Source organism: Cajanus cajan, chromosome 2 (assembly GCF_000230855.2).
Source record: "Cajanus cajan strain Asha chromosome 2, NIPB_CcT2T_4, whole genome shotgun sequence".
NCBI classification, from domain to species: domain Eukaryota; kingdom Viridiplantae; phylum Streptophyta; class Magnoliopsida; order Fabales; family Fabaceae; genus Cajanus; species Cajanus cajan.
This window is the reverse complement of record NC_138518.1, coordinates 63,958,503-63,979,563: the sequence shown is the minus strand read 5'-3', so window position 1 is coordinate 63,979,563 and position 21,061 is coordinate 63,958,503. Positions and strand designations below refer to the sequence as shown.

Genomic DNA, 21,061 nt, shown 5'->3' with positions numbered 1-21,061 from the left:
AAATTATTGATGAGTATTTGTGAGTGATATTATCTATCCTAGCTAGTTAGTCACAGGAAAATAACAGTGTTAAAAATGTAAAATAAATTTGTTTCAATTGATTATAAATTTTAATTAAAATAAAAAAGAGACATGAAGTATAAAAGTAATGTTGTGCCTTAAATGAAAGCCAACATAACTAACTGTATTTTACTTAATTTTGGATCAACATGTTAATAATGAATTAATATTGTTTAATTTTAAAGACTAAAAAAACCAAAAGTAGATTTTTTTTTTTTTTTTTGTTTTTATCAAAATTGACAAGGATGCTGTTTTTTCGGCTTGAAACACTAGAAACTTAAAAGCCCTTTTAAATATATTGCTGATATAATCAACATATTTATACTGTCAATTAATTAGATTTTTAAAACAATGATTTAAAAATCAATAGCTTTCAATTATATAATAATTTATGATTAAATTATATATTTGCGTAATTTCCGTCATGGTTTTGAATTAATTATATTCAAATTTGTTTCCAGTGAAAGACGATTTTGGGCATGAGTGTTCACTATTCAGTATGTAATTGAGAGATAGTTGATTGATATGCGAAGAAGATAAGGAAAATTGGTGAAGGAACCCTAGTAAATGGGGAGAGGAAAGATTGCTATTCAAAGAATCGAAAAATCGACGAGCCGGCAAGTAACTTTCTGCAAGAGAAGAAATGGATTAGTGAAGAAAACTAGAGAGCTATCAATTCTCTGTGATGCTGAAGTTGGACTCATTGTGTTTTCCTGCACGGGCAGGCTTTATGAATACTCAAACACAAGGTAAACTCAATTCCTTTTCTCTTTCGATTTTATCTGATAATTCATCATTATCTATAAATCTTAATGCTTGATATTATTTTACCTCTTTTCGATCTCTTCTTTAGTTTGTTTTTGGTTGGGGGGATTAGAAATTAGAATCCCTTCTTTTAGATGAATGAATAATTGATACATACATGTTCATTGTGGTTCTTATGTAGTTGGTTGGCGTGGTTCTAGTTTCACTCTACTAATATGATATCTGAAACCACTGAAATCTGATGATAAGGTGTCTGGGAATCTATATATTTTGTATCAAAACTTTGAAGGGATTGTGCTATTTTTAACCTTAAAAACTTCAAGAAAAAACAATAATGTTCTTCTGGATAAATGGGCTTTGTGCTGCAATTATGCATCTATTTGCCTACATTTGAACCCGGCAAGTATCCCAGGAACTTCACTATTTTTCTGACTTCTATGTCTCGTGTAAAACAGTGTTTGCTATGCTCACGGTTTAGCTTTACCTTCTCCCTAATTAACATTATATTTCTCATCAGATAGATATAGTTGTTTTCAGAATTACCCACTCTGATATTATATAATCCAGAATAAGTTGGGGGAGCTTTTCTTTTACATTTGAAAACTGCATATCTCATCTCCCCAACAAGATTCTTGTCAATTTATATATGGTGCACATTTGATTTACAACATATTTTGTGCGCATTTAATTGATTTTACACCCAGTAAATTATACTTAAATTTAATGATGTATTTTTAAATCATTTAATTAATGAGTTTGACTGCAAATGTGATATAGTGTAAATTAATGCATCGTTTTTTATTGGCAATGCATCAAAATTATATTCATTCAATAAAATTTCATTATATTGTTATAATAATGATAATATCTTTATTAATAAAGATTGAAATAATGTACTAATTTTATAATTTTTTTGTTAGATCCATTATAATGTACTTATTAGTTTCATATTTGGCATCCCATCTAATAATATTTGAAGACTGGACACCCCAGAGACTAAACCCTACGTTGGTCGCATTCCAGGAACTCAATTGACAGTTTAGTCAAAACAAAGTTTTCTTCAATAATCATATAATTTCAAATATTATAGGACTTATAATAACTGAGATTTTGGTCTTTGGTTCTCTCGTAAAAGTTTGCTGGAGTAAAATACATGTTTCCAGATCGATGTTTAGATCCTTTACGATGTACAAAACAATTTTGTTAATTCTCAGATTATGTATATAATGAGTTAGAGTATTTGGATAAACGAGTTGTATAGATTGATCCTTACAATGCTAATACATACCGGTTGGATTTTTTTAGGAAATAAATTCAAAAGTATCAGTGGAAATATACATGTTTAAGTTGTAAGCTAATGCTAACTAGTAGTCGGTCCCTTAAAAGTAAAATTTTACTAAGTAGTCAACATAATGCATGCTAATAAGTAAATGGCATCCAGTTTGACTCATTTTGAGCTTAATATTTAAGCTTGAGTAGAATAATAAGTTTAATATGATATTCCAGCATGGGTTTTTCTCTTTAATGTGATAGCTAGCCTTTTCAGTTGAATTTTTCTTGTGTTTAAGTCATCACAATGTACTGAGTAGTGAATACTAATTAATAAGTGAAGCACTATAATAAGTTAATTTAAAACCAAAAAAGTTCATTTTCTTCATTATTTTGCTTTATTTTTCAGTCAAATTAATCTACAGGTTCCAAAATTAATTAGTTGAGAATTTGTAAATATGTTCATATACATTTAAAAGTTTTATGTAAAAAAAATACATTTAAAAATTTATAATTAAGTTCTTAAACTTACTAATCATTTTTAGTAATTAGGTTTGTGATTTGCATTTTTGTAAGGGCTCTCTTAAATATAAAAACCCAATTAATCATTTTTAAATGGTTTGGGAACTTGCTGAATTAAACAAGTGATCTGGTCCCATAATTGATTATCATTAAAAAAAAATATTCAATTAGATTCTTGTACTTAATGGAACCTTGACAGAATCCAATTAAAAATGATCTAAAAGTTTTAGATCCTAATTTAGACTTTTAAAATATAGAGAAATACTGAATAGTCTGATAATCTATGGATTAATTCAACTCTAGATCTAACACCAACACATGAATTAATTTACACAAAATTGTTAGAATTTAATTGATATTTTAAATTTTAAATTTTAAATATATAATTTTATTAAATATTTAAAGAAAAAATAATTTACCGCTCACAATAATCATGATAGTTCAAACAATAATAGATGGTATTTGTATTATATATATATATATATATATATATATATATATATATATATATAATTTTTTTCTGTGTAAAATTTTTATTAGTCAAATAAAATGTATAACGACATTTTGATAGCACTCACAAAGTTTTAATTAGGAATTAAACAAGAACACTATTAACTCAACTTTTAACTTAATTCAATTGTATAACGATCTATTAGGTTATTATACTTAATATAATATAGTACTATGTAACGGAAAACATAAAAGCAATCAATTATACTAATGTTTTCATGCAACAAATACTTTAATATTCATGTAACAAAGGACACAGTTAAATTTATGGATATTGTGATATTGATTGGGCAAGTTGTCCTATAGATCGACATTCTACTATTGGATACTGTGTACGTATTCCTTGGTAGAAATATCATTTCTTGGAAGAGTAAGTAACAAAGTATTGTTACTTAGTCTAATGTCGAAGCTGAATATCGAGTTATGGCCTTGATTACTTGTGAATTTGTTTGGATTAAGCAACTTCTTCGAGAGTTAAGATTTTGTAAGGTTCATCCAATAAAATTGTATTGAGACAATCAAGTTGCACTTCACATTGCTTCCAATCCAGTATTTCACGAGAAAAGCAAGCATATAAAGGTTGATTGTGCATTCTGTGAGAGAGAAGTTGTTGGCCAAGGAAATTATTACCGAATTTGTCAATTTCAATGAACAACTTGCAAATGTTATGACTAAGTTATTAAGGGGGCCTCAAATTCAATTTTTATGTTCCAAGCTTGGTGCATACAATTTGTATGCACCAACTTGAGGGGGAGTGTTAGAATATCTTTACGTTTGTAAGATATTGTCTACTTTGAGTCTAAATTCTCATGATTTTATTTTTGGTTATATATCTCTCAATAAACCTATTTCAAATGAAGACTATGTGTACTTTATAAATCTATGTCAATCTTTTTATTCCAATGATGTGAGACTTTAATTGTATCCCAAATATATATATATATATATATATATATATATATATATATATATATATATATATATATATATACATGTATTACCTTCCAATGTTAATCAAAATTTTCTCATTTTTATTTTTATATGTTATACATCCATATATAATATTTAATATCATTATAATATTAAGAAAAATTCATCATAGATATCTCTTATCATTAGACCTTTTTATCTATTATTTTTAATACGCAAATATAACCTTATATATATATATATATATATATATATATATATTAAAATAATGTTAATCCATATAAATAAAGGTCCTAACAATCATCAAGAAAGTAAAAATAAAAAATAAAAAATAAATGATATGTATGACATAGTATTTATAAATGTTATCATTTGATTTTCGTTTAAATATTTTTAATCTTTTTAAAATTGGTTTCAATAGCCAATTACATGTGACTTATCTTGTTGTAACTACGATATTTCTGAAGTGACAGTTAAATATGTATGATACATCATTAATAAGTAATAATAAGAACCACTTTTGAAAAAAAAATCAAAAAGGTTAAAATTAACAAAAACATAAGAAAAATAAAACTACATTTAATCATTTTTGCAAAAGCTATAAACATTTTAACCTTTGTGCATTATATATTTTGACACCTATTTATAAATAAATAAAAATATACATATTATGTATTTTGTATAAAATAATATTATGTAGTCCTTTCATGTATTTAAAATAGATTTGTTTTGATATGAATACTTTATTGCAAGATTTAGGATTTAAATAAAATTCATTTCCCAACTTATTATTCTTGGCTTCTATATTTATTGCAGTATGAAAACAATTATTGAGCGCTTTAACAAGAAAAATGAGGATCATCATCGACTTATGGATTCTACTGCGGAGGTCAAGGTAACACATTCATATAATATTCCTCTAATTTTCCTCAAGCTCTCCCAATTATGTTATACCAATAATTAACGATACCCATAATTTGTTTATATATTGCATCATTGAGCTGTAGTATTATTATTTAGTGTGATAGAAAGAAAAAGTAATAAAAGACAAGAATAAGGGAAAACAATCTTTCAAGGTTATCAACAAGGTTATACGGTGGATGGTGGCAAGGACCTTTAAGTGTCATATTACCATGGTGGATTAAATAACCATCAAAACAAAGAAATAATGTTAAAAAATAGCAAAACACAATGACAATTCCTAAAACTATTTTGTTTAGTCCTCTTCATCCTCATCAATGTTTGCATAATTAATTTTCACATGATGATGTTGCTTATTTAAAAATCCTTAAGCTTTTTCTCCATCTGAATGTATAAAATTAGCATTTGGCACTAATTCCTCCTCCTGATTGCTAGAATCTTTTGATGCCTCAACTTCTTCAACCCTTTTTCCCCTTGTTCTTTGAAGTTACTCCTTTGGCTCTTTTAGAAGGATTAGTAATGTTCCTACTTGCCCCTCTCCTTTTGTGACACCTAGTGTATTGTCTAGGCTCATCAAGTCCCGAAGCTTAATAAACTTATCTCCAACTAAGGTCATCATCTCCTTCATGAACCCTCTCATCTTCACCTTCTTCCCCATCCATCTCTCCAATTAGCCACTCATTGCAATCATTAATCCCATTGAGACTAATTGGATCGATTTAATCTTTAAGGTTATACCTTTGATGGAGTGCTTGATTATACTTGACAAATACCAAGTCATGTAGTCTTTTATGCTCAAGTCTCCTTCTCTTAGTATGAACCTAAAGCAATTAAATAAAAACTTATTACTTAAGGAATAATAAGCAAGAAATTGATTGTTGACTTTAAATAGGAATTAAGAAATTAATTACTTTCTCAAAGACGCTCCAATTACGTTCATAACTCAAAGCACTACATGTCAAGCTAAGGATCCTTATTACAATTGTTATAAATATGGAGTATCTGAACCATACATCCGCCACCATTGAGCTACAAATGCAAACAAAATATGTTAAACACAGAAACTTGAGCAAATGACTTAAAGAATAAAAGTTCAAAAGTTGCAATATTTTGTCTCTTACCCGATGCAACTTCACCTCTCATTGCTATAGCAGTTGTGGACCCAAACATACCACTCGCAACTTTAGAGTGAGCCAACTCCTTATGAACAATCTTCTCCATCTCCAAATCTCCTAGTAATTTATTGATACAATCATACAAACCCTAAATAATCTCACCATTAAACTCCATCTGTGGGTTGGCATAAAAGAACTCCAGGTTCAAAAAGTGACCAGCAGCATGTAAAGGGCGATGAAGCTGAATATCCCATCTTTTATCAATGATAGCAAACACATCCTTGTATTTGCTTTCATTTTTAAAAGATTTCATAATGGTTTCCTTTGCCTTGTCCATTGCCTCATATATGTAGCCCATGGATGGTTTTTTCTCACTATCCACAAGCCTAAGCACTTTCACAAGAGGAGCCATCACTTTTAGAATGCAAACTACATTCTTCCAGAAACTAGGCATCAAGACAGTTTTAGTGGATTCCTTTCCCGTGGCCTCCTTTGCTATCTTGTTTTCCTTCCACTCTTCTGACACAAACATCTTTCGAAGATTAGTTTTCTCTTGTTGAATCCTCTCCAAGGAAAGATAAGATGTTGTAAATCGAGTGATTGCATGCCTCACTAACTCCCTCCCACCAGTAAAGAACCTCAACATGCTCAAAGTACTTGAATGACTATAAATGAAGCCAACAAGAGAGATAGCTTGCTGAATAGTCTTCTTTATATTGGGCAGTTTACCAATGTCCTCTAACATCAAATCTATGCAATGTGAAGCACAACGAGTCCAATAATTTTTTTTCTTTTTTCCTCTAGCAACCTACCAGCAAGAACATAATTACTTCTATTTTCTGTTATAACTTGGACAACCTTTTCCTCTCCAATCTCCTCCGCAATAGAATCCAACAACTCAAATATTTTTTCACTGGTCTTTACATAGTCAGATGCATCAATCGACCTTAAGAACATTGTCCTAGAAGAGGAGTTCACCAAAAAGTTGATTATGCTTCTTTGTTTCCTATCAGTCCAAGCATCTGACATTAAGGAACACCCAAAACTTGTCCATTGATCCTTTAGTGGCTTCATTAATTCATTAGTGTACTCCACCTCCTTTTGAAGGAGTAGTACTTTACTGTCATGATAGGAAGATGCTTCCCAAAATGCCCAATTTGACGAAGCAGATCTTGAAAACTTTCCAAATGTATCAAGTTGAAAGGTATGCCAGCTTAGTACCGTGCTATATATTTTTCTGTAGCTTTTTTATCACAAAGCTCTCTTATGCCTGCTTGCACCACCTTGTCTTTCCTATTTTTTGCAGTTGTAGATTGAGATTGATTATAAAGGTCCATAGGTCCTTTACTAATATCCTTCAATCTAAAATCACCAATTGGAGGTAGCCAAGAATCAGAACTTCTAATTTCCATAAATCCTTCTTCACATTGTGCTTCAATCTCTTGCATTGCCTTCTTGAATGCTTCATTTTGCCTTTGCTTCTTACCATCCGTAGCTGCCCTTATCTCAACCTTGAGAACTTCAGGAGCCATCAAACAAGTTGTAACATTGCTCGCCTTTCCAATCAAATGTTGTTTCACCCTTGTGATACCTCCTTTCATAATCTTCTGGCAATAGTTACAAAGAATCTCATTTGTATCATTCTCTCTCACCTGTGTTCAGTGCTTCCAAGCAACATCACTCCTCTTAGAATTAATGGAATTGGAAGATGACATTGTTTGTGGTTGGGTGTTTGATTCTACCTCCCCTAACATTGTCGTAGACTATGGTGGTCGCATCGGATGCGGTGGCGGCAACGTTGGCAGAACTCGAAGGACGAGGCGTGCGGAGGGAGAAGGAATATAGCAGAATCGCACGCGGAGGGAAAATGAGTAGTCAAACGCGGAAGAGAAACGATCGCACGTGGAGGAGCAACAATTGTGCATGGAGGAAGAAACAGTTGCGCCGAGGGAAAAGGGAGGAATCGCACGTGCGAAGGTGGAAGACAAGAATCGCTCGCGAAGGGAGAGGAAAATTGCATTGGAGGTGACGGTGGCAATCGCATCGGAAGCGACGATGGTGGTGGGTCTCGTTGAAGCAGGTGCGTGTTGCACGAAGGAGAGGGCAATATGCATTAGGGTTTCTGTGACAACCTTATTTTACAAAATTAAGTTAATGGGTCGCCCAACCCGGGAAAGAAACACAGGCCAAAACTGGAAAAAAAAATGAAAAAAAAAGCCCATATTAGTGCCATGATTGCCATGAACGCCTTAGATTCATATGCAAAATGGCGGATCCCCACCATACATAGGCCAAATGGCCATAACGGATCGCAGCGGCGACTGCCATACCGTTGTGGCGCCGTCATAACGACCATTTGACAACACTGCAATCTTTCAAGGGATATTTAATACTAAGCGTAACACTGTCAACTTAAATTTAGCATCGTAAGTTTCGAACCTTAATCAGTCTTACATGGTAAATCAGAAAGAATTTAGTTTAATAAACAATGATGTTAATGATGAAAAATAATAAATCAAACTCCTTGCCTTTATTAATTCAAAATAAACAATAGACAAAAGCAAAAATAGTATAGAGAAAGCATAATAATATGAAGAAAAAAAAATTACATGAAAGATTTTCTCAATGTGAATAAGAAAAATTGTAAGAACTAATTTTTTTATGAATTAAAAATATTATTAAAACCTAGAAACCTCTAGGAAAACAGATATCATTAAGGTCTGTCCTTAGGACATTACAAATAAAATTAGAAGTAAAATATAAAAAATATGAAACTCGAAAAATAAACTAAGGTCATGAGTGGCTAGGAAATCAACTGTTTGGTTAGTCTTTCTCAACACGTGACACCACTTGAGAAACCCTTCATTCTAATAGATCTCATGGATCACTATTATCACATTTGAACAAGAATGAGTGCAACAACAATCTTTAGTTAGCAACATAATTGCATTATGAGAGTTAGAACAAACTTTAATTTTGCGCTAGCCTCTCCCCCAAGCTAAATGAAGGTCAAGACATATAACTCATAGTTCAGCTAAAAGAATTGAACAAACTCCCAATTTTACTACAAAATTGCATAAGAAAGCTTCATTCTCATCTCAAATAAGTCCATCACTGGAAGGTACAACACGAAGATCTTTGACTAACCCATCTGTGTTCAACACCATTTCCTTAGGATTCAAAAATTTCCAAGCTATGTCCCATATGCCAAAAGTACATGAACCTTATGAATAGCGAAAAAAACTTCTTGAGAACCACCAATCTCATATGCCATACTCATCACCTTTCTCACTTCTTGAGAACACTTCCAAGCTATGTCTCGTATGCCAAAAGTACACAAACCTTGAGAATGAATAGTGAAAAACACTTCTTGAGAATGAATAATGGAAAACACTTCTTGAGAACCACCAATCTCATATGTCATACTCATCACCTTTCTCACTAGATCTATAATATTTCACTTAACTTGATTAAAAACCATTCATTCCTTCTCCACCATGTTATGTACAGCATGATGCAAAAAACAATACTTTATCTCATACCAAGAACATCAATGTGGTTCGATAAATTATAAGCTCACCAATTATGCCAATCATTATCCTTGAAGAAAGCATTATAAACACCTCCTTGGATAAGAAGGGCCCAGCCCGCTCAAATTTGTTCACGCTCTCTAAATAGATGAAAGAGATTCTCTTCATAAACCCCTCAAAAGTAACATACATTTGTATCCTATAACCCAAATATGAATCGTCTTGCATTAGTAAGCATCCCTTCATGACCCGATTTCCACAAAAATCCTCTTATCCTCTCATGTCCCTTCCACTGAAACACTTCCTTAAACAAAACATTATGCTCACTTTGCCTACTATGCATAACAACTTCATAAGCATATTTAACTGAAAGTTGCTCATCACTGGTCAAACTCTAAGCCAACACATCTAGTCCAGCATCACAATGAGGAGGATATAAGGAGAGTATGATGTTCTTCACAAGACCTAATCTAATGTAAGATCTCAACGATTGAAGTATGATTTCCAAATTTGTTTGGAACTCATCTACCTTGGGGCCTTGTAAGGCTTCATTGAGTTTAGAGCTCTAGATACCTCCTTTTTACTTACAAGTTGTATGAGTTGGCATCTTTCACCATTATCCAAGTAAGTCATATTGCGAACTTGTACATGTAAGGCAAGGGAATCTCCTTGTCTAGTTGAAGAATAAACATTAAAGTAAGATTGAACTTTTGTCTATAAGGTGGCATCAACTAGGAATTTTCTTTGGAAGGTCATTATGAACAACGAATAAATCCATAATGCCAAAAATAAAAAGAGTTCTTAGTATTTGCAAGGTTAGGGAAATGAATGTGTCCATATTAGAGAGATAGTGCAACAGGGAACAAATAAATTATGGGTTCAACTCCTTACCTACAAGTATATATTTATCTTTGAACTTAACACCATGCTACAAGATGTTACACATTAAATGTAAGGAAAGGTATTTTTCCTTTTGGTGTGAACATTGGATGAACATTGGTCCTTTATGCCACCATATCCTTTGTGTTGATATTCGTGATTCTAATATGAAGATACATTACGCTTTTTATAACTTTAGCTGGTACTTTGAAGGACTTGAAACCCTTTTATCCACCATGTATATGTCATCATTCATACATCTTATTTCCATCTTGACCATTGAGTTAAAGACTTTTATTTATGAGGAAAATCCTTAAGTAGACTCAATGTTATCAAATAGCGTCCATGCATGGCAATTTTATGGCGAATTGTGGTGGTGGGATTTCCTTAGACCTCCATATAAGGAAATGGAACGGTGGGTTTTGCATGGCGCACCACGGTGACTACAAACCAGAAGCAATTTTGGAATCTTCAAATTCCATTGTAGAAAATTTGTCACAGTGAAAGGGATAAAGATGTCAAAAAGCCTAATGCGAAAAATGCTCTAAAACCCTAAAAAAAAAAGATTAAATGGGTCATTTGACATGATCCAAACCTAGTTGTTGAGATTTCTGTTGAAACTACTTTTGTTATTATTGTAAATCATTTTAATTCTCTCAACGAACTCAAACACGGCAAGTGTACCGGCCGTACAAGTAGTAAATTTATATCGTATCCATCGGGACTAGTAGGTAAAATAAGCATTTATTGACTATTCGTGACTAAAGAATAATTCCATTTTCATAGATTGTCATGCAATTCAAATAAAGGTTATGACCTATGGAATGTTAAAACTATAAAACTAATTGTGTGTGTGTGTGGAAGGGATAGAAATGGTATTGTGGTTTTGTAAGATTGTGGGGTCAGATATCACCAAACATCACACTAATGAATCTTCATTCTCTTGTTACATTCATTGCTTAGTCAACCCTTAAGTTTACTCAAACTTAATCCCTTAGAGCAAGAGCTTAAGTGTGGATAGTGAATATCAATTCCTTGAGTATCCAATACCTACACTCGCATTACGGGTTAGGGTTTAAGACTACTAATGGGCCAAGCTCCATTCATAGATACATTTCCCACTAGGCATTTGTTTCAGAGCTAGTTTCAATGGTTATTTTCCAATACCCAATGGACTCTATATCAAGCAAAGGAGGATCAATCCAAAGCAAGCATTAAGAATAGAAACATAACACAATAATGAATGAAACAACATATATATATATAGATATCATAAAAAAACGTAAAGATTACATAAGAGTATCGTTGGTTACATCTAACCCCACAAAATAATGGATAGAACCGCTCAAAACAATGAGGGTAAAACAAAAATAGAGATGGAAGAACCAAAGGAAAGACCCACACACGAACAGTCCCAAGCACCAGAAATCCCTTCCTCAGCTCCTAGAAGTCGCCCAATGTGTGAATGAGGGAGAAATCCTCGAAGTCTTGATCAAATACAAGCTGGGTGAGTCAGATTATGGTTACCACACCCGGTGCATTATGTTTTGCGCCCGGCATAGGGCCTTCCAGAGAGTTTATTTACTCTCTGTCTCAAAACACGCCCGACACAATTACTTTTAAGTCAGGCGCGATGTCCTCCTGAGAGTTTGAGTTGCTTTCTGTCTCGAGCACGCCCGGCGCATCTTCTTGTGCCCGACGTAGTTATGAATTGCAGAGAGTGTGGCTCTCTATTTTGCTCAAGCCCGGCACAGGTAGTCTTGTGCCCGACGCAGGTAATCTTCTCCTACTCCTTAACTCCTTTAATTTCCAATCCAATGGGTCTTCAACTTTCAACTCTTCACTTAATACATGCACAAAAATGAGGTGTATCAAGGTATTGTTAGCTAAATTTTGGGTTAACTATATCTGCACAAAAAAATGAATCAAAAAAAGAACAATTGTATTGTAAGAGTGCATGGGGTGAGTAGAATTGTTCAATAATTCCTATCTAAACATACGTATAAATGAGACTTAACACTAGCCTATTCAAGTTATGAAAGACAAAAAAAAATGGGTTGGGTCGAATGACTAAGCCTAAACCTAAATTTTAAAGTAACTAACCTATTAGGGATTAAACCCAATCGCCACACAACATTCTTTAGTATCTTTTTCTTCGTGAGTTCTTCTGCACACAAAGACCAATTCAAACTTATTTCACCAAACCACATAACTGCATGCACATGCACCTATACCAAACTGCACCACACTAGACAACAACTGCACTATACTAGACACAAAATAAGCTTCCATTTCTAGTGACCATCTTCTTCAACAACTTTTTTTTGTTGATTATCCATTATTGTTAGTTTTTTTAACAATATTTAACTATTCCACATGACCAGAAACCACCATGGAAATTGAACAAAACTCTTCAAGGTCAATGCCTAAGCTTTCCTTTGTTGCATCCATACAATAGCAACAATCTCTGATCAAGATCAACTACATGAATATTTGTCAACTACTCTCATTCACAAGTTGCTTATCAATGTTTGGTGTGACACCCTCTATCCCACATACATTATAACAATAATATAACAAGAATTTTCTGAATAAGAAGTATCACATTGCATGAAACTCAACATTAAACAAAACTAAATCAAGAAGCGATTACAAGGAATTCAAACTTGGTATTAAACAATTCCAACTAAATAAGTCTAGATCAATAATTCAAATACTAATAGAAAACAATTCCCTAACTATGTCTCGGTGTCACATTCTATTAGAGCTTTCACAACATAAGTTTAAATCTCTCCTCCAACATTATCATAATTCAATCCACCTACATTCATACACCAAAACCATCCACAAAAGAAAGAGGAGTGAGAAACATCTCATTCTGACTACCAGTGCAAGCTATTACTGATTAGTCATACATGCAACAATAATCATATAATAGTAATTTATCTCGCAGTTTATAGATTCATAATTCTCAATTAACCAAGGTACAAACAATGACGTGCATATATAAGAAGATACAATAATGTTCGTATAATATATATCAACATCCATCACAATCATAATTCACAAGTAATTAAGACGCTATGATCATACATTGGACAAGACTCCTTAATCTATATGCATGTGACGTCAAAAAATCACATATCCTGACCCGAAAGCATGAGTAGTCTAGGAGGTCATGTCAGGTCATAGCCCTCTTGGCACTCTACATTAAGAGAAGATACATCAGTGATACATCAGGACAACTGTGTTGCACAAGTTTCACCGCCATGCACATAAGCGGGTGAGACTAGGCTCCCAAACCAAGTTGTCCCCAAGGTCATGAATTCTCAAGCCTTTACATAAGGAGGACCTTCCCTGAAAACGTATTTCACATCATATATATCACAAAATACATTGTGCACATAATGCATGTCATACAAGACTCATTGCATGTTCATATAAATTATGTTCACAATAATCACATCTTTACTAGGTAATTCACCTAGACTTTAACATTGCTAAGTTAGACTTAGACTTAGTCACATGACTACTCTCACATTTGTCACATAGCATATATTTCAAAATTTCAAGGATTCACATGAGCAACACATATGTTCTTATATTATCAATTTTCCACATTACATTCTTAAGCATACATATTTCACTTATCATAATCAACTAGTTCATATGGTTCACTTATCTAAAAGCTATTAACGTTCGTCTACCAGTTACATGCAATTGAGTTGTAGGCATAAGACAATGCTCGTCATGGGGTGCCATGTGCCCGGCACGGTCGAAGTCGAGAGTACTTTATGCTCTCTAGGAGAATCACGCCTGACGTAACCCTTCATGTGCTTGGTGAATTTCACAACAAGGAGCCTTTCGAGCTCCCACGTCTAGTGTTTGACGTTAACACCATCATGAGCACTCTATGGCTCTCACTCGACGTGGTCCATCTTATGTTAAGCGTGATCATCATAGAGAGCCTTTTATCGCTTCGTGCCCAATGACCCATGTGGTGCTCAACGTAGTATCATTAAGGGTTATTTTTTGCATAATGTACGCATTACGAATAATACAACCTACAAATGTGGCTCTATGAAATTATGTGATATTAGGAGGATCTACAACAAAGTTATTTCACTCTAACCAATAGGTTTCCTATTCAAATTTGTTTATCTAATAATTTGCTTTGTATTATTAATCTTTAGGGTTCTCTTGGGAACCCATAGGTACTCATAAATTCACAATTAAGACAATCTCATAGATCAGGAACGCAATTATAATATAATATCATAATCAGAACATGAAAGAATTCACATATACCATAAATTTATAGTCACAATCAGAATTATAGGTTTACCCCCTCATGCATCACACACAAACAAACGAAATTGGAAGCCAATTCCACTATCTTGCAGATAACTCGCACCTCGAACGAGGTTCTCACTCCCCCTTACCTTAATGGATGTCAAACTCCATATGTCATTTTATCTATTTTGCCTCATATATGGGTGGAATAAACACGAATGCAACCATCAATCTAGACACAAACACCATCCAAGACCCCCATTGTGTTTAGTCTCATCACCAAGTAATGTTTCTCATCCCTCACATCCATTAATTTATAAAACTAATGTTATTAACCAAGTTTCAAAACCCACTCTAGCATGCTTTTCAAGCCTTTAACCATCCTCTATTAGAGAATCTCGAACCTGCCAATGTAAGACAAGCCATGCAACACCACTAATGGAGACAAACCATTTTTGAAGAGTTTGATGCATTGATTTGCAATGACACTTGGTTATTAGTAATAGAACATAACATTCTTGCTTGAAAATAGTTGTTCTACATCAAATGAAATCCAAATTGATCATGTGATATAAGGCTCGATTAGTTACCAAGGGGTTCACACAATGCCTGAGAAACAATCCACATTGTAAAACAATCAAAGCTGGTAGTTTTAAGAGAAGGAATAGTGTAGTTGTTTTTATTACCTGTAAGACCCGAGCAAAGAAGAAAAAGAGGAAATAGCCAACCTATCTTCAACGTTACCGAAGAGCAGTTAAGAGAACCACTCATTCTAATCTTGTAACACCGTTCACCCCCTCCACAACACTCCCCACTAAAGCATTTGTCCCCCGCCCCCTCCCACAAAACTGAAACTTTCGTTGAGCATAAACACCAACTCCCATCAAGCCCCTGTGCGCCACCCTCCCTTACCAACTTCAAATTTACGGAGCAACAAAAACTTTCTAACCTACCTCCCAATGCCGCTCTAGCCCCTTTCAAACATTATTGGGGCCACCTAGCTCTACGAATCCTTACCTTTGAGTGAACTCACGACCATTCTCTATATCTCAAACTTGGAGTATCATTGAAAATGGAAGGAAAAGATAGCTTGAGTTCAAATTTTACATTTTTCAAATCACCTTTTTACATCAAGTATATATTGGACTAATGTAAAAAAATATTTTTTATATCGGTTAAACTTATAACTGATGTAAAAAGTAATTTTTACACTAGTTAAATTTGTTAAAAAAAAAACTAATTTACATTGGTTCAATTAAAAAACATATAAGAAAATTCAAATAAATTTAAAAAATGTCATCATGCATTATTTTACATTAGTTTTTGCATAACTGATATAATTTTCTATTGTAAAATATCATTTTTCTACTAATAATCTAAATGCACCTTTGGTAGTAAATGATTTGTACTCGATTCATACACAATTTCAACTTATGGAATAGATGGATGAGAAAGATTCTAAAAAAATAATTAAGATGCATAAGTTGATTTTAGTTTTTGATAGAATCATGATTCATTTTACCTCCTGATTTTTCTTCTTATTCTATAAGTGGAGTCGAAGTTTATTTTCACATTAGACATAAGACATAGTTAAAATATGTTGTGCTAAAAGTTTAATTTATTTATTAGATACACCAATAGGTTAAGAGTAATTGTAAGTAAACTAGCTAGAGATAGACATTTTATCACAAGGATGCGTGGCTATTCGGTTCGTATTTTGTAAATTCTCTTATAAGACTGGCGTTGACGGTTAGGGAAATTTTAACAGGTTCAAAAATTAATATTCTTCTCCTATGCAGTCTGTGCACTATCATGTACTTCTTTACAAAATTATGTTATACAAGTCTGATATATGTATTACTACATGATAGTTATGGCAGAGAGAAGCAGCAAACTTGAGGCAACAACTGCTGCATTTTCAAGAATGCCACAGGTAAAAGATAATTAAATGTACCCAACAGTTGAATACTTGTCATTGAAGCAAGTCAGAAATATGGAAACTAGCAAGTTACATGGAAGTATGAACTCTTAATTTTTGGCAAGTTAAAAGAGAAAGAAGGGCATAAAACGTTCAAGTATGAAATGATATAACAGATAAGTATAGAGTAGCAAAAAATATACAACCATAAATACATTCAAATACCATTCTAGAGACTAGAAGACAAACAACTAGAATATGGATCTGACTTCACTAGATTCATATCAAGATGTGGTAAATATGTTATAGTCTCCACAATAAGTTATTAGACTTAAGAATGGATACTTAACAAGTTTAAGAGGAAAACATTGTACCGATCGAGTGCATTCGGGTACCGCTATTTTAGGTATTTAGGTAGTTAATTAATGTTGGGTGAAATAAAACCTCAGTTTTACTCTGATGTAACAATATGTACAGCACAACTTGTACTCTTTGAAGCTAATAAAATTGGTTTTTACTGATTAAGGGGGAAAAACGCAAGAATGTAAATAGGTCATAAGCACCATGATATTCGAATAAAAAGATGAGTTTAAGAGATAAAATTGAAGAAATGTATTCAAAGGAAAGACATGCAATATTTAAATACAGTATCATAACAAACAAAGCTAATTAAACTCAAATTTGTTATAGAGAAAACCACTTCCAACAAATGCAGATTAGTCTATAATTGTTAGTTTCAAAAATAATAACACATTAATTTTTTATTGATAATTTTAAAAAACAGTGTGAATTATGTTAATAAAAAAAGTTATTACAAAGGAGGTTTATAGCTATTTCCCTTGACGATTTCTTAATTACACTCGATGCTAAAAAAAATATTTCAAGAAATCTTAATAATTTTCTGAACCAGCAACAACAAAACACCATTAAAATTACATGACTCTCGCACTCTGAAAGATATATAAGATTGAAGGTAGCAAAGCAAACCAATTCCCACTGTATATGGTCTCTATATAGATATGCTTCTTGTAATAATGGGAAGGGGGCAGGGCTTTTCCGAGTTCCTAATCTTCCTGAAGCAAAGCATTGTCTAAGCAAAAATTTGGAGAATAGAAAGATAGGGTTGGTTCAAAATTACTCTCACTTTTCAGTACAACCTTATAATGATATTGGGATTAGCAAAAAAAAATGCTGTATTTGCATTCCAATCACATAAAGTATCAGCAATAAACAAATTTGAGAAGAGCAAGAATTCCATGCTTTCTTTTCGGCAAATGCAGCCAACTGATGGGTGAAGAACTTTCTGCTTTGGATATTGATCAGCTGAAGCATCTGGAAGATCAATTGGAAACGGGTTTGAAGAATGTTCGCACAAGAAAGGTATCATATGGTTCAAAGTCAAAGCAAATCGAAGCTCCTACTTAAAGTACATGTTTGGTTTCAATTGATTTATTTGTTGTAAAAAGAATCTTCTTTTTTCAAAAGATCTTTCAATGAAATTTTGATTATAAGTAGTTTTGGACATAGGTAAATCCTAATATACAATACATGTGTCATCCATGCATGCATGACTCTTACACAATCATTTACTTCACCTGCAGGATCAAATGTTTATAGATGAGATCAAAGAATTACAACAAAAGGTTCTAGGCCTCAGATTCTGTTCCTTTAATAGGTATTTCCAAGAATTTCTGACCGATCTCCATTGACGCCATTAATTGCAGGGAAGCCTCGTTCAGCAACAAAAGGAAGAACTTCTTAAAAAGATAGACCTTATCCACAAAGAAAATGCAGAACTAAAAAAGGTAAATCATCAAGAAAACGTATTCTATAATTTAATAATATGTGTTACACATTAGAATTGGAATGTAGCTTTTTTTTTCCTTTATATTTTCTGAAGCATAAAACAATAGCTTCATAAATTAATGTGTCATTTGTACTAGTAGCTTCATAATTTGTAAATAAGGACATAGTGAATTTTTTCTCTTAAAATCATCTTTTTCCCTCTCTAATTACAACAATTTTTCTCTCCATCTCCTCTCATTGTTATAACTTATAAATTCGTTCCTTACACTTCCAACCAAAAATTATTCATGCAAAATATAATGAAATACCTAAAGACAAAATTTTATTTTAGCTAAACCTAAGTTAAAGAGTGTTGAAACATATATAGGTTGTTGAAGCAAGGCGTGCAGAAGAAAAAGAATCACTGAATCCTTCACATGCTATCAGCAATGGATATGATAAACTTTACCCTAACAGTCTGCAACAAAGCCAGTCTCAGCCTCAACACAGGGCACCATCGGATGAAGCGATCATTCTGGGGTATTCCCTCAAATTGAAGATATAAAAAATAGTTTAACGTGCATCTGATGTAATATATTTTGGAGAAATCGCTTTTTTTTTGAAAAATTAAAAAATCTTTTAAAAAAAGAAGGGATTATTCTCGAAATTTAAACTTTACTATAAACATGCTGTAAGTCTATAGATTTTTATCCTTATTTTTGTTATAAAGTAAGAAGCTAAAGTGTGCACTAGTCTAGATTACAGCTACATTGGTGAAAACTGGTTCGATATCGATCGATCGATATTATTTATAAATCTGTAATGTACATCATGATTCATGAATCATGAAACGGACAATAAGTCAATAAGTTTATGCTGTACATCAATGTATGAACAATATAGATATTATTGTGGCTGGTTTATATTATTTCAATCTTGTATAAATTCAATTTGAGTCATACTCCAAATTTGATGAGCTTTCACATATAATCTAAATTATTTAAATCTATACATAAAAGGAATATGAAAACATGCAATTATTTTTTATCTTCACTTTTAATAGATCATTACATCCCTAAAAGAAAAAATCTTATATTTCATGAATAACCACTAATAATATTCTTAATTATTTTTTAATTTTTTAATTTTTAAAAATATTAAGAGGCATGAAGTATCTCATTACTAGTTAATATATAAAGGAAATCCTAATTTGTTGTAACTTGGTCTCTATAATTTTTTTTAGAGCTATTGTATCCTATAACTATCTTAAAACATTCACTTTATGATTATAAATCACTTATTATTATATATCTTTAATTATCTATATTTTTATTTACATTTTTTAAAATACATGTATTGAGACACAACATGTCTCTTATCCCCCAACTTCTAACAAATAATATATTTTTAGGGATAACCATGTCTCTTAACCAGTTAATATCACCTATAATTTTATATGTTTAATTAAAAAGTATAAAAGTTAGTGAATCTTACTTTTTGTTTAATGAATTTTATATACAATATGTAATATTTAATAAATTTTAATCATTATTAAAAATAAGTGCATTGTTAGGGGGAAAAATTCCCCAATAGACTATCATCAACTTAAAAGAGATGAGGAATTACATAATCCTCAGACTTGCCAAACCACTGCCTTCTAGAGAGGCAAACTCGTGTTATTTTGTTGTCACTTGAATTGTCAAAGACAGGAATGAGGCTTATGTGTTGGGATAAATTTTTTAAGCCAAATAGAAATTATCCATTAATTAATATTAAAAACTGTTGTGTCAGATTACAGAGTTAACGTTAATAACACGTACATGTATCCATTGACGTTGATAATTAAAAGGTTGCAGCGAAATAGTCTTTTGGTGCAATGATCTTTCTCGGTCAAATCACTGGATTTCTTAACGAGATTTGATGTTACTCTTCTGATGGGGAGACAAAGAGACGTGTGTTTCTAATTTGGCATATTAGGGACCATGACCATCTTTACGATTTTAAACTTATTAGGGTTCCCATTAATCCCTAACAGGTCAAATCTGGTTTCCACTTATTTGGGTCCATAACATTTTTTTCTTATTGGCAGTCTAAAGACTCACTAAAATTAGATCATTTTTATTGAACCCAACTAAATATAAATAACTAATATAAATACTATAAATAATATATGTAGCCCACAATAATTATTAAAAATAAAATTTCTAAGTTCTTCGGTGACAATATTAAAGAAACAAATGGCACCAAATTCGTTGCGTAAATATCATGGTGCATGGGCATACAACAATGACAATGTACACGATAATTAATTATTCCAAAACGATGGCAGAGCTCGTTATTTCCAAACGGTGGGGAGGTTACTATTTTAAAGAAAGAGTGGGGCTGTAAAGAGGTCTCAGTTCTTAAGAGAGTTCAATGCAAGCCCAATGATTCAATCAAAGAGGGAAAAAAACAAGTGTTAAAGTTGCAGATGTTAACATGACATGGGCCAGCTAATTTTAACATGGTGAATCTTATTAAATAGGAAATAAATTCAAGATAATTTTGAGTAAATATTTTTTAAA

General features: G+C 32.4%; 1 protein-coding gene across 1 annotated transcript; it reads left to right on the top strand.

Moving 5' to 3' along the window:
* The first annotated feature begins 346 nt into the window (after positions 1 to 346).
* LOC109806910 (MADS-box transcription factor 23) lies at positions 347 to 20,356 on the top strand. The gene is made up of 7 exons (XM_020369442.3): positions 347 to 809; positions 4,873 to 4,951; positions 16,666 to 16,727; positions 17,993 to 18,092; positions 18,314 to 18,355; positions 18,437 to 18,517; positions 18,886 to 20,356. The coding sequence occupies exons 1-7, from the start codon at positions 628 to 630 to the stop codon at positions 19,060 to 19,062; spliced, it is 723 nt and encodes a 240-aa protein (XP_020225031.1). The 5' UTR covers positions 347 to 627; the 3' UTR covers positions 19,063 to 20,356.
* Positions 20,357 to 21,061: the final 705 nt, after the last annotated feature.